This window comes from Strix aluco, chromosome 5 (genome assembly GCF_031877795.1).
Source record: "Strix aluco isolate bStrAlu1 chromosome 5, bStrAlu1.hap1, whole genome shotgun sequence".
NCBI classification, from domain to species: domain Eukaryota; kingdom Metazoa; phylum Chordata; class Aves; order Strigiformes; family Strigidae; genus Strix; species Strix aluco.
This window is the reverse complement of record NC_133935.1, coordinates 17,609,056-17,624,113: the sequence shown is the minus strand read 5'-3', so window position 1 is coordinate 17,624,113 and position 15,058 is coordinate 17,609,056. Positions and strand designations below refer to the sequence as shown.

Below are 15,058 nucleotides of genomic sequence, written 5' to 3'. Positions count from 1 at the left end.
TAACAAATTACCATTATTATCCTGTGCATTTCTATTTCATAACATATTGTGGTTTTTGTTAGTCTTTTGAAAATAATAAAACAGATTAAACTAAACAAGAGCTGCCCAGGGATAATAACAAAGTCTATAAAAAGAGAAACTCTCCAATTATAGTTTACAATATTATTAAATCATAAGAGGCCTTAAAAAAGGTTGAATGAGTCTTCATGTGTACACGTGGATAAAAAGCACTATATTAGAGTCTGGGGGTGCTGGTGATTATATACCGTAACTGGATACGTATGGGATTTGTCTGTGAGCCTGTACTCTAGTGGTGTAGACCCCTCTGGCTCTGGGTTTGTGAGGGTGAAGTCACCGAATCCCACTCAGTTTTCAGGCCCTCTGTATGGGGACTTGCTTACCCAAGGAGATGTGTCCCTGCCTGATGACTTATCTAGAGGAGGAGTAAGTGCTCGTGGCTTGAGGGCAGCATGTGCATGGTCCCTGCTCTACAAATGCCATTCTTCAAACGAGGCATCTATGCTGGGGGTAGGGAGGGCAAGTGGTTAACTGGGGGTGTTGATAGATGTTGCTTATTCTTTCAATAGCAAGAGTGATTTGCTGTCTTCTGGAGAGCTCTTTTACAAGCTCTGCTTGGTGGACCTTCAACAGCTAGTGCCTGTGAAAGTCCCTTTCTGAGAGTGGAGCTATGTAGTTCCTTTTCCTCGAGTAGACGGTGGAGGAATGGAAAAGCTGCTGTAGGTGACAAGGCAAACTACACTGCTGTTCCTGGAAAACATCCATTAGCCTTAACAAAATCAAGGGGATTTCTGTGTTAGGGCATATACCTCTTATTTTGGTATACCTCCTGGTTGGGCATGTAGTTTTGGGAGCGCTCTGCCTTCAGACTGACATGCTGAACCACACATGCTGCAACACTTGGACACACAGACTGGTGCTGCAACAAGAGTTTTTGCTTGAATATATGTTTCTCTGCCCAGACAGGGCATGTGATTGATGCTGAGATTTCTGTAAAGAGTCACCATTTTGGTGGTAGCTTGGGTGATGCTGATCAGCTCTAATAGAAGATACTGGTCAATGTCACCTAGTCTTGAGAGACCTGCTCTTCCCCTCTTCCCCTGGACTTTTTGAGTGCCTTTGCATTTGAACTGCCATTTGCCACTTCTCAGGAGGCTTAGCACACTCTTTGCTTCCAGGGACTCTTCCAGCAGAGGTATTGAAGCAACAAAAAACTCTTCTCTTGAGTGTTTCACAGGCAGCTCGCCTGAGGAAAGACCTCCTTGTCTGAGATGGGGGTGTCTCCTCTTTTAAGTGTCTCCATTCCTAGGTACGTGGTCACTTGCTTTATTCAGCCCCAAATCTTTAGAATGCTATTTGCAAACATCTCTCTGGTTTGATGAGCAGTCAGTTCAAAAAGCCTGCCCAACCCAAAGCATCTGCTCTCTGAGCTGTGTGCTCTACCAAGGCCATAACATGTATCGTACAAGTTGTGATTTAGCTCAGGCAGATGTTACAATCTTCATGCAGAATCAGCTAAGGTCTCCTAGCCCACATGATGCTGCAAATTAGAAATGATGGTAGTATTGGTGTCTTTGGGCTTGCAACTTAAAAAATTAAATATCTTCCCCATTTGTTGGCCAGTTTAGATATGGGAATATAAGGACAACACCCCGCTCCCCAATGGAGTACAGTTGTTGCCTGCCAGAGCATCTGTTCATGAACATTATGTTGGAGAAACACCACTTCTTACTTAATTTTAAGATTCCTATCTCTGTTTTACTTCCTTCGTTTGCTGAGCCATATACTGTGTATAATTACTACAGAACTCCGTGATACTGCTGCTACCAGTGAACAAAGACAAGATTGAGTCTCTGTAAGGGTATTAAAATTTAAACAGGGAGAAATCAGTTTTGATTTGCCCATCCCCTCCTGCTCCCTTGCCCAGAAGTTGCTCCATAGTTGGTCTGCAGTGGAGCAAATTTGGCTTCCCATAGTAGGCTGCCTTTTTTCCCTATGGGTGTGTGAGCATGCTGGGGAGCTTTGCAAAGTTCTTGTGACTTGGATTAGACCTGTTTGGAGCCCCACATTTGCTCACCCATTTAACGTACAATAAATTCAACCACTGCTAATGTTTCAAAATCATTCTGCTGAGACTGTTTCAGGACAAAAGAATGTTTCCTTCATTGCTGTGTGGCCTAATTTCTTATGACAAAGAGCTTTAGCAGCAAAAAACACTGGTGTGAATATAGCACCTGCACACATTCACGTTTAATGTTCATGGACCACCAAAGATGGTATTTAAAACATACACTGAGGCGTGCTTGCAGTCAGATTTTGCTGTTTAATGAAAGGCTTATCTGAATACCGTGGTGGTGTTATGTTTGTGTTTTATTCTGCCTTTTTTTTTTTTTTTTCTTGTTAAGAATACACAGGAGAATAGCCAAGCTGTAAGGCTTATGCTTTTACATGGCTGTTTTCAATAACGTCCATCAGGTAACTCACAGTTTACAAGCCTTGTTGACTTGATGTTTGCCCCAAGAAGGAGCATGAAAAGCACACCTTGCCTTTGCGATAGGTGACCTGATGGGGGCAGGAAGATCCCTCCCCTACAAGGTTCTGCCTCTCTTGCCAGTAGAGCTGTTTTGCAGGATGCGAAGTGATCAGATGTGAACCATGGAGACTAATGAGAGATTTTTCAAGAGTATTGTCAGATGTTGTGTTTTTAGTGATAGGTCCTCACAACTTGGCCAAATAAATAAATGAGGATCTCTCACATTTTGGTGAATGGGTTCATATCACCTGATAGCTTGAGCTCGCTGTCCTCACCTGCCCACATCTGCTTTCTCCAGAAATCAGGTTGCCAGAGCACACTTTGGCATTTGAGGGGGAGCGATGGTGATGACTGTGCTCCGTTCAGCTGATTTACAGCCAGAAATGATTCTTTTGTATAAAGAACGGGTCCCAGGTGGTCCCTGCCATTGCACACATCTGCAGGTGCCTCAGAACGGGAACTTCGGATCCTTTGGGGCAGGGTGGCCTTGTGCTGCTGCTTGTTTCCTACCGCATGCTGAAAACAAGATTGAGGCCTCGGGATTCCCCCTGCTGCAGTGTATTTACAGCTGAAACTCTGGCTGGGTGTCTGTTACTGCCACTTGCTGTGGTTTGTCATTCTGTGCTGGTAGAAATAAGGGAAAGTGATGTATGCTGCTGTCCGAAGTGGCTTGCAGGAGAAATGGGGAAAAAAAAGAAAAAGCCCCAACTCTTCATGTATTCTTGAATCACATAAACTGATGTCTTGTCAAAGTGTAGCTACATCAACCTATACCTCAAGCAAAAGGTCAAGTCATGCTAAAATCTCACTTTTCCCAAACTATCTGGGTTTCATCTATTGCCTCCACAAACACTCCGTGGGAACAGAGTAGGAATGCACAAGGAAGACTCCTGGTCTGGTAAAGTTAGATTGGCCTGGAAAATGCAGCCTGGGACAGATAGAACTCTGTTGCTTATGAGTAAGGAATGTAGAGAGTATTTATAAAAAGCGCATGTTGTCTGGCCCTCACAGCCACGCCACACCTCCTAGGTCTTACAAAAAAATCAAGGTGTTTGAATAGCAGCAATGACTCAGTGGCTTTGCTGTTGCATCATGTGTGTCATGGGAGACCTGGAGTTTGTTGGTAACAACAGGAAGGATTATTGACCCTTCAGCATGTTTACAGCTACATGCAAAATATTTAGATTGAGTCTTCCTTTCACTGGGTGTCTTGTTTTTTTTTTTTAAAAAAAGTCTAGTATTAGTGCTTTTAAATTCCTTGTTCATATATGGAGTCTTCCCTAGATAGAGACACCATGTGTATGTGTGTATTTATATGTATATATGGATATATATTTGTCCAAATGTACAGATGCAGTTAATTCTAAAGAGAATTATCTTCAAATGCATGTAAGGCAAAGCCTGTCAGCAGCTGTTAAGCAAGCTGGCTGTAAAAAACAGTGACCAGAAAAATATGTTAATACACGCTGTCAAACAAATGTCATAACAGCTTGTTTTACTTCATTTTTCTTTATGGTCGACACAAATAATGAATGCTAATTGTCTCATTGAGTTTAGGGTGATGTTAGCTAACTGATCTTTACCATTAATGTCCTTGTAAAAATGATGCTGGCTATTAGACCAGCTTCTTAGTGTAGTCCTGATGTCAGTAAAGTGTTTAAATAAATGCTTAACATTCAGTACGTGAGAGTATTTTGAAAGTTAAATGAAAATAAATGCACCTGTAGCGCCAAGCAGATGCTCCAGCGCCTTACCAAGTCCTTGTCATGGCTGTTCCCAAGCAAAAGCATCTATTCTTTAGCAGAAAATTACCCATATTGTAAAGCTGCCACGTGGCTGAGACAATTGCAGAAGGTGCCAACAGGGAAACAGGACAAGTGCCGTACTTCTGATGTTGGCCAGTGTTATTTGCTGCTAAGGAAGCACAGATGTTGTCTCACTGCTGTAAACTGTACTGGGAGGGCACAAGCCTCTCCATCCCAGTGTCAATAAGGTTGCCAAATGCAACCACACATTTTAAAAATTGGGGAAGTGGGTTTTTTTTAATCAGATAACCAGAAGTTCAGAGCGATTTTCACTAATTAGTTTAATAGCACTTACATTAGAAGACTGCAAATCAGGCAAAAAGCATAATTTAGAGTGTTTGAAAGATGTCTTGCTATTACAAGACCTCTCCAGTCTAGTAATGGTTCCATTTTGTTTCCCTACAGGTTAAACATATTGCTGGCTGGTATGAACCCCTTCTATTTCCATGCAGTGAATGTAATTTTACACTGTCTAGTGACTCTTGTGCTGATGTACACTTGTGACAAAGCTGTGTTCAAGGACTGTCGACTTGCTTTTGTCACGGCGCTGTTCTTTGCTGTGCATCCCATTCACACCGAGGCTGTAAGTATGTGACACAAAAAACCCTGGTGACACAAAAGCTAAAAATAAATGCATACTTTAAATTTTTTTTTATTTTAAAGAAGCCTCTGAGTCATACAGAATATGGTACTTGTGATTTTTGCTGTGGAGAGGCAAAGGTGAGAATATACCATATTTTAAAAAATTTTCATTAAGAAAAAAGTGTATTCACACTTGCTGTCTTTCTGGCCCGGCACCAAATTCTCATTGACGATCCTAATCAGTAATGCTGGGAATAAATGGATGGTCATTCAGCTGATGAAAATGTCAAGTCTTCTGAAACCAAAGACCTTGGTGAGGCTGCACTCTCCTGCTGGGACATTGTTTCATGCCTTCAGTCATCTCCTATAGTCTTCAATTTAGGGGAGAAAAAGTGAAGGCAGTGTTAGTGTGTACTCTGGAGGAGATCACTCAAATAGAGGTAATATGATCAACAGATTAATTTATCACTGTGTAAGTTTACAGAGCCACGGTCCACATTGGACATTTTTCTGTTCGTTATAAGGAAACATTTAAAGACATAGTCATGCTAAAACTGCAGTTAGTGGGGAGGTAATTCTGTGGATAAAATGAGTCTTGCTGTCTTTGAGAAGGAAATGTCTAGCTATCGGTCTTAAAAAAGAAATGCGCTCGTTAGCTGAGATACCATTGATATCACACACTCTCCTTAGGAACCTTTGTAAATGAACGAGGGAAACGGCTGCCACAGCTGAGAACTTTTGAGGAGAGATTACCTTAATAACAAAAAGCCACGAGCTTTACAGTTACTCCCTGTGCTGTCTTGTGTGAACTAATCAGCTAGGCTCCTTTTGATAATACAGCTTTATATTATAAGGGAGGTTTTAGAAGAGGCACTCTTTGAATTTATTTTTGTCTGGGTCAGGACTTAAAAAGGTTAAAATAAATGCTGGAGCGCTGAATATAGCTTAATTATGTAATCTCAAAAGAGGCAAAATTTCAAAGGGCCTTTTATTTGCTTTATGGGCAATTTTTAGATCTTTATGAAATGGAATATTGAAATAGTTTGTAAAAGGAGTGTTTATACATTCTTCTTCAGTATTGCCTTTCTTATAAAAAGATTTGGTTAATTAATATGTAGAAAAAACTCTTACAAACTCAGATGATTCAGAAAGAGAATAAATTTCATACCACTCTATCACTTCTTGGTGATAAAGTTCATTCAAATATTAATTATTAACTCATTCCTATATAATAAGTCTTCTCCAAAGAGTTGCTGTTTCATTAGTATTTTTCTTAACACATCTTAGTTCTGGGAGTTGGATGCATTTCTCATTTGGGCCATATTATACAAAATTAAAACAGATCCCTAAAATTGGCATTTCTCTATGCAACTTTATTAATATTTTAATAAGAAAGTAAAAAATGACTTAACTGTTGGCTTACTCATTTGTTTTGCCAAGTGAGAAAGGCAGCAGACAAAACTGAGCATATCCTACACTACCAACATCTCACTATATTGAGGGAGGGTAACACTGAAAGATAAAAAGCTTAAAATAGTAGCAGTTAGCATGGATTGTTGAAACAGTCCTGAATGCACCTGCCTTTTTATAGATGTGTTTTTACACCTGTGTGTCTCTCTTCCTTTTAGGTAACAGGTATAGTAGGCAGAGCAGATGTCCTAGCCTGTCTACTCTTTCTGTTGGCTTTTCTCTCCTATAATAGGTATGGATCCTAGCTATCGGTTGTGATAATATCATGAGATGCTCTAGTCTGAGGAGGAGACAAAGGGGAAACCTGTCAGATTTCAGAGGCTGTTGGCAGAGGTACTTCCCTCAGCACTGATGCATGGAAGTGCCCTGGCCCCTGCTTTCAGCCACAGTGCCAAATAAGTGAAGTTTATCAGAACAAATAAACATAAAAAGAGAAGTCAATATTTAAGGTCCCCTATTCCATTGACATTACAGCTGACCATACACTAGAGGAGGGCTTGTAGAGCTAAAAATCATAAAGGAGTATTTTCAACTGAAGGCAAACTGTATGTGGAGTGAAGAATGGACGGACACATGCCTGCCTTTAAAATATATGCTGTGACTCTGGGACTGTGAAATACTTGGTCTGGGAGAGTTAAGGATTGCACCTAGACCGTTAGTCATACTTTTCAGATGAAAACTTGGCACTGTTTGCTGGGTTGTGTCCTAAAACTGTGACCGAACAAGTACAAATAAAGAAATATCTTTACTTGACTGGGGTTTCTGCCCCCTTTGCATTGTTATTTCATTTAGCAATAGCACCATGTCATCATGGCTGTGTGGAAAAGCTGCTTATATCCCTCTTGAGCTGTTTGCTGCAAATCCACAAACCTGTCTTCATCAGAAGGTTTCAAAGGTGTAAAACTGGTAGTGACCCCCCAGGAATCAGCTTGTTTGATTTTGGTTTTTTCTTACCTTCTTCCCTCTCATACAGGCTTGCTGCCCAGTGTATGAATGATTAGGACACATCGTTGACTCAGGGGAGTGTGGGTGGGATGGAGGAATTTTTGCTTGTATAGTGCATTTTGTCACATAAGGAGAATTAAGGATGTGTGTTCTACATGACGGAAAGCAGGTGTTTTTCTGCCCTTTCTGCCTTTGTACTTACTCTGCCTTCCTCTGATCATTTCAAGTGCATTTTATCTTTCTGCTTGTCTTTTTTTCCCCTCCTCTGTGCACATTCTTTGTGTGCCTCTCAATATTTGTGTTTTCCCTTCCTGTCCTGTGTCTAAACCTTTCCTCATTAATCAGTGAACAGATTGTTCATGTCACTTGTTACCAGTATCTTAAGAAATTAAGGAAAAGTGTCTCAGTATTTGTATGAATGTAGTAAACATGAAAATAACAGAGAAGTTAAAATATTTATGTCAAATATATTTTTCAGGAGTGTGGATCAGCTTTATGTTGGGGAACATTTCCCTCCCACTGCCTCCCCATTCTTTTTGCTGCTTAGTTTATTCTTTGGGACGTGTGCAATGCTGGTGAAAGAAACTGGAGTCACGGTGTTTGGTGTGTGCTTGGTTTATGACTTCTTTTCCCTCTCCTGCAATGGACTCAAACTGTAAGTAATTTGCTATGCTTGCTGTGCTTTTCAAGTGTTGCCACCTGTGTGTGCAAAATATATATTATTATATACAGCACTGTGGGAGATGGACCTGCCCTGCTGAATTAGATGGCACATATCTGACAAATTTGGAGGGCACCAAGGTTTCATTCTGATGGTTTTTTTTTTTTTTTTTGGTTTTGGTTTGTTACTCTATTGCTGCCTAATAACTTTGCTGGGTAGATAGGCCAGATGTGAAGAACTGATCTCTAAAATGTTCAGTTCACTCTGACAAGACTAACATTTATTTTTCCTGTGGGAGTTCTGACTGAAGCATTAACATCTTAAAATTTCTCTGGCTTATATCCTTCCATTCGCAATGTATGCTTGATTATTCAGTCACAATGTCATGGTTGTAGAAATATCATATGATGTTTAGTAGTAAAATCAGGTTTAATCCTTTCTGTCCTTACAGAATGGAAAAAGAGGGAAAATATCCAGCCAGCTCTGCAATAATTAGGAGCTCTCAGCGGTCACTGGAGAAAAATCAAATACTTTGAAAAGTTTGTATTCCCCACCCACTTAGTGTCACAAATAACTATGGTATTCTGTATCTCCACTAAAAGTCAGAAGTCTTTTGTTTGATAGAAGTAGTTTTTTTTCCACTTCTCTCCCAAACCATACCTGGTGCAGACCTACTGATGAGTGAACGTAAGAGCTTACTGCCACTGAGAATGGGAGGTCTTGCTCTTGCCATTGCTTCTCGTGTTCCAACCGGTGCTGTCCCATGGGCTCTGGAGCCTGTCACACTCCTGCATGAGCTAGTATATCTAGGTTATAAAAAAGGACACTGAGTTTATGTTTTCACAGTAGTGAATTAAATCAGCTCGGAGAAGGGTTTGGGGAGTGCCAGAGCTGGCACAATGCGAGAGCAGCAAATGCAGGGAGGAGAAGAGGGACTCTCCTCTTTCAGGAGTATCCTGGTTTCTCTCCCCTTTCAGCCTTTCCTCTAGGTCCCAAGGGGGATGGACCATGTTTCAGGCCCTCCTACCCTCCCTCTGGCCTCTCTAGCAGCAACAGCAGTCAGAGGGCAGGTACGATGGATTGGCAGAGGACTTATCCTATTTTGACCAGATAAGTGATTCATAATGGTGTAACTGGTGGGCAAATACTCAGTGAGGAGTTTTCTGTGGACTGACAGCTGGCACGCTTGTCAACACTTGCATTTACAGTCTGCCAGGCGCGTTCCAGGAGCTGCCTGGCTAAAGGTAACATAAATGTTAATTAATTGGTGGAAAATCTACCTTCCTCCTTCCCCCTCCCTTCAATCTCCCCCTTCCTGTAGGTTCACATTCCAATGGCCTTTTCAGGTTATTTCTTTACTTCAGTGGCATCCGCTTGCCCAGATGTGGCAGATATTTAGCTTGCAGGAATGAAGCTCTGTAGTCCATATGTGCTGCATTTTCATATTTGCTCTGGTTGCATGTAATTGTGCACTTCTCTGTTTGTGGTGCTCAGGATTTTATGACTGTATTTGACTCTTTTAGGGGACAGCAGAAAACCAACAGCCTTCTACATGCTGCTGAAACTCATCTCCTCCTGCTTCTTCCTCCAAGCTGTACAGATTTGTTTTCTGTTTAAACACAGCAGAACACCAATTATTTTCTGCAAAAAATTAGGAATGTCACCATATTCTTCCTCTCAGTGCTTCCCGTCTTACCAGAGGTCCAGAGAACAGCTTGATACAGGAGTGCTCATCTTCTGTTGCTTTCGGGTCTCTTCTTCTGGATCTAGTTAGGAACTAATAAATCCTGTCCACCGAGCATGCAAAGACTTTGTATTTCGGATTAAATAAAATGTCTTCTGTTGTAGTTAGATACCATGTTGTGCTGTTTTCAAAATGTTCAACCTTTTGATAAGTAAGCATGAAAAATAAAAATCGTTTAATCCTTTTCTTTCCCCTTTCCCCTCTTTTTTTCCCTTTCCTGTGCTTGCATAATCAGGAGAAATGGGGGGATCCACCGAAGACCTGGCCGGCAGCCTGCAGTTTCTCCCTCTGCCTCGCTGCAGGTCCCTCCGGCTGGCCGGGAGAATGGGAAGCATCGCTTTGCTCACCGGGGCACTTGGAGCTCCTGCCACCCGGCATCACCCGAGGAGCAGCAGAGCAGTGGCCTTTCTGTGCCCAGCAAAGCCATGTGGGCCATTCGGAGGTACTGCTGGCTACCTGCCGCTCCATTGTGGTTTACTTTGCAGCTGATCCTACCTTAAAATGTCAAGTCATTCACTTTGTCTTAGCCATTTTTATCCTGAAATGTGCTGTATTTTTTTTCTTATGCTACTGGAGAGGGAAGAGAGGAAAGAGGACGGAATCGAAAAGTGCATTTCTCCTGCTTGGGAAAAGGAGAATATCTGAGGACTGTCCATGTCCTGAGACTTTCTATCCTAATATGATATTGGTAGGCAGTGCTCTACTTCCCAGCTTCTCCATGGAGAAAGCCAAAGCTGTAATGCTAGTTTGAATGTGAAGAGGGGGAATATGTGCATATATACAATAATGCCTGAAGTGAGGTGAGTGCAGTGTGAGCAGCATATTATGTGATACTGCTATGTATCTATATATACACGTTTATACACATTTCTGCACGTGGATATACATACATGTAGATGTCTGTGTATGCATATTTATATATATATATGAAAGTAGAGGCGATGCCAACTTCTGCTTTATGCCTAGGAATGTGCATAGAATGGTGAGAGCCAGGCTCAGGTAGTAACAGAAGAATTTTCACTGGTCGTGTCCAGCGGTTGTTGGCATGTTCACTGGGGGAGGAAGGACTCCAGGTCCAGTGCCTGGCGCCCTTATTCCTGCGGAACAGCACTGAGCTAGGGAGAGCCTTTAAGGGGGTGTGACTCAGCAGCCGCCCATGGATGTGTGCCAGAGCACGGGTTTTTTTCCTTTTAACCTTGACCTCCGTACAGTCTCCCTGGTAGCCCTTGCACAGCTTGCCCATTGTTGCTGATTTTGGGTTTCAACTACAAAACACTCACAGTATGACTTAATTTGGAGACCTGTAATAATGAATTGCCCCACACTACCTATTCTTTGGGGAAAGTGTTTTGTTCCTGAAATAGATCAGGAATTACATGTTGCAGTTCTCTGATCATTTAAAGGTTGGCACCTGAACGGGCTCCATGCAGCACTCCTGAAACCTGGGAAAGGGAGTGTTTTATTCCCACATAACACTCCTCATTAATCAGTTCAGTAGGGGCTGTTTGTTTGCTGTTGGGCTTTTGGTTGGGGTTTTTTTAGGTAATCTTCTTGCTGCATCAGTATTAGTGGTGTATCGGCATTAGATGAGATCTGTAACTTCTCAGATCAGAGTCTGTTTCCTCTACCTGTAGTTTAAGTGGTTCAACCCACTCGAAAGCTTCTGCCCTGCAGGTGTTTTGCATGACTGGTCTGTCTTGGGGTTGGTTGGGTTTTTGGTTTTGCTTTTAACAAGGAAGGGACTGGGTTTGGTCATGTTGCCTCTCCATGTGGGGAATCTGTGACACAAAAATGGTAAAGAAGTCAAGGCTTTTTGGAGTGGGTAAGTGCTAGCTGCTCTGGCATGGAGACTCTTCTGGCAATTTGGAACAGCTTCTAAAGTTGTTTGTTTGAATTTATTTCTCCTCCTATATCCCCGAATGAGTAGCACAATTAGAAAGTGTGGTTGACCTGGTTCCTTCTGATGTGCCAGGCCTGAATGGGATGTCCAAAAGCCTCGTTTAACATCTTACCTCTAAAATTAGGACCTGGTGGGGAGGAGTAACCTGTGCATGACACTGGTGCAGCTGCTATTCCTGGCCTTTGCTCTCCATGTTTCTCTCAATACTTTTGTTCTTTTGGATACTTGTATTTGTTTATATTTTCCTTGATGTATACTATGGTGGAGAGTATCAATATAAAAAATGTCTCCTGTCTTGCTTCATCTTCTTGTTCTTTGTTTCTTTTACCCCCATTTCTTTTCTTCTTCCTACTGCTCCTTTCCCCCCCCTCCTTTGCTTTATACTTTTTCCAAACACTCCCTCTTCCCCCTCTTTTGGGAACGTCCCTTTCTCACACCAAGGGGAAAGCTTCTGGTTTTCTTGTCTCTTCAGGAGAGGTTGCATAAGTTGTGTTGGAGAGACCATGCATGTGGGGTGGCTTCAAAGGGAACTCGTCCACTCTGCCAACTGGTATTTGCTTTTTGGCAGCTACCTCTTCAAGTGTAAAAGATTTCTGTATGTGGTAAATCAAGCTCTGCATGTACATAGCTGCTGTCTTATTAAAATGGGGCTCTCATGGTGTAAGCCGCTCAGCTTCTCTTTTGAAGTGACTGAGTCTGTGCAACACACTTGCAACAACCTATTGCGTGATGGTTTGCAGTGGGATGCCCAAAGTAGAGCTGGCTTGGTCCTAGTGGCTGAGAGGGAAGCCTGCTGCCACACATTTGTGTGAGAGTTGTGCTGAGAGCCTTGGGAAAAAGCCTGGGGTGGGTTAATGGATGCTGCTTTGAAAAAAACTTCTCTAAAACACTGTTTGCAATCTTCTTGGCTAGTTTTTCCCTTGCTCTGAATTTCTGTTTCCTCTGAAGGCAGGATAAGGCTGGATAACTTCTTGCTGCACGGAATGACAGCCTCATAGAGCCTGGGCAATTTGACCAGGGCCTGCTTGTCTAATGTCAATGTTTGCTAGTCACTGAAAAAAATAAATGTGCTGCTATAGCATTTGTAATTTCCAGAGATCTTGTCAGTTCTCAACCACGTGGAGCATGCTTGCAGTAGTATGGAACAGCAAGGTTAAATGTATTGCAGCTCACTGGCTCTCAAAATGACGTCCGCGTCACGTGGAGGTCTATGGACTGCTACCTGATCGTATGACTGCAGTCTTCTCCTTACTTCCAATTCCAATCTCTCCTCTTGCAGGACAGATTAAAATAGTTGAAATACTTTCTGTACACAGTCTTTCTCTAGTATTATTGGCATATTATATGATATGAAGTAGGAAGCACTTGAGACAATTGCTCTATTAAAATACAATCCATCTTTTTAAAAAAAAAGTAAATCCTTGCTATAGCTGAAAAAAGAAAGGAAAAAATTGAAGTTGCTGTCGAATATACAGAATTAATTACACAATTTCTTCTCTGTAATCAGTGTTTCTCTGGCTCCTGTAGGTCTCTTCAATGGCAAAAGGGAGGGGAAAGGATTTTAAATATTGCAAAAACTTCAAAGTTGGAAGGCAGATTAGGCACAGTGAAGTAGCTTCGGGTACTTATGTAGAGCACCAGGTTGCTAGCTGTAAGGTCTTCATTAGCATAAAATAGTTGTGCACTGCTTAATCTGTACTTTTAAGTACTCTTAATGTGATCATTTAGGTTTCTATTTAATAATAATTTATTATGTATCTTGCTACTGGAGCTAACTAAAAAACTCAGGGAAACATAACGGGGGAGTTAAGGGAACCCATCTAATTAGCAGTAACCAGAGCTAGTTACATAAATTCTTGGTGCAGAAGAATTTCTGTTCTTTATTGTCACTTGCTCTTATGTTCAGCTATCTGGTGAATGTGTGGGTTGCAGTCCTGGGTGCCTTCAGGAGTAAGTAATGAGTTAGTCTGGATGAAATTGTCACGATTTATTGCAATTTTGGGGGATGCTGACATATACTACTGGAACGAGGTAACGAGGATCTCTTATGAGTTTGATCCATCTGCCTGAGTTTTAAGGCCTGAAAGAGGCTTGTGGCTATATGTGCCCTCCTGTATGACACAAATGGAGAAGGGCAGTCAGGACTTTCACATCAGGCTTGTATTTCTGTTTGGGATAAGGCCAGAGCTTTCATGATAAGGCCTCAGTGCTTTTACTATGATGGTGCCACATGCATATATCACAGAATCACAGAATTGTCTAGGTTGGAAAAGACTTTGAAGATCATCCAGTCCAACCATCAACCCAACATTAACAGTTCCCAACTACACCATATCCCTCAGCGCTAAGTCTACTCTACTCTTAAACACCTCCAGGGATGGGGACTCCACCACTGCCCTGGGCAGCCCATTCCAACGCCTAACAACCCGTTCTGTAAAGAAATGCTTCCTAATATCCAGTCTAAACCTACGCTGGCGCAACTTGAGGCCATTACCTCTTGTCCTGTTGCTTATTACTTGGTTAAAGAGGCTCATCCCCAGCTCTCTGCAACCTCCTTTACAACTACCTGAGAGGGTGATGAGGTCTCCCCTCAGCCTCCTCTTCTCCAGACTAAACAACCCCAGTTCCCTCAGCCGCTCCTCGTACGACATGTGCTCCAGACCCTTCACCAGCTCCGTTGCCCTTCTCTGGACACGCTCGAGTAATTCAACGTCCTTTTTGTAGTGAGAGGCCCAAAACTGAACACAGTAATCGAGGTGCGGCCTCACCAGTGCCGAGTACAGGGGTAAGATCACTTCCCTGTCCCTACTGGCCACGCTATTGCTGATACAAGCCAGGATGCCATTGGCCTTCTTGGCCACCTGGGCACACTGCTGGCTCATGTTCAGCCGGCTGTCAATCAACACCCCCAGGTCCCTCTCTGACTGGCAGCTCTCCAGCCACTCCTCCCCAAGCCTGTAGCGCTGCTGGGGGTTGTTGTGGCCCAAGTGCAGAACCCAGCATTTGGCCTATTGTGTCCTATTAAAAAGCAATATCGATGCCAACACCTCATTGCTCACCACAGTGCTACTCTGTTAGATCCATGAATATGTTTAACAAGGGTGATATATGTCACAGTCCCTTGTGCAAGTTGTGTCTATAGTTATTGTCACTCGCTTTCATTTTTTTGTTTTGTCGAATCCACTGAAAACCAAGATCTACTTTTTTGACCGTTTTTTTTTATTCCAAGGCTACATATAGTTGTCGTCATGTCATGTCATATGTGTCTCACACTCAGCATTGCTAAATGCTGTCCAGCCGATGGATGCCCTCATACCACCTAATCACCCTGATGGTTTTAAGCTTTGCAAATGAGCCTGTGGTGGGCCAGCAGTCTACACTTCTTGAAAAACAAGACTCC

General features: G+C 42.4%; 1 protein-coding gene across 2 annotated transcripts in view; it reads left to right on the top strand.

The window, feature by feature from the left end:
* TMTC1 (transmembrane O-mannosyltransferase targeting cadherins 1) overlaps positions 1-15,058 on the top strand; it is a 185,248-nt gene that overhangs the window by 45,691 nt on the left and 124,499 nt on the right. For both annotated transcript variants that reach the window (XM_074826225.1, XM_074826224.1), the window contains 4 exons: positions 4,762-4,939; positions 6,567-6,640; positions 7,832-8,008; positions 9,994-10,200. In XM_074826225.1, the coding sequence (XP_074682326.1) occupies positions 4,784-4,939; positions 6,567-6,640; positions 7,832-8,008; positions 9,994-10,200 (614 nt within the window). In that variant the 5' untranslated portion in view covers positions 4,762-4,783. The remainder of the gene's footprint in view (positions 1-4,761; positions 4,940-6,566; positions 6,641-7,831; positions 8,009-9,993; positions 10,201-15,058) is intronic.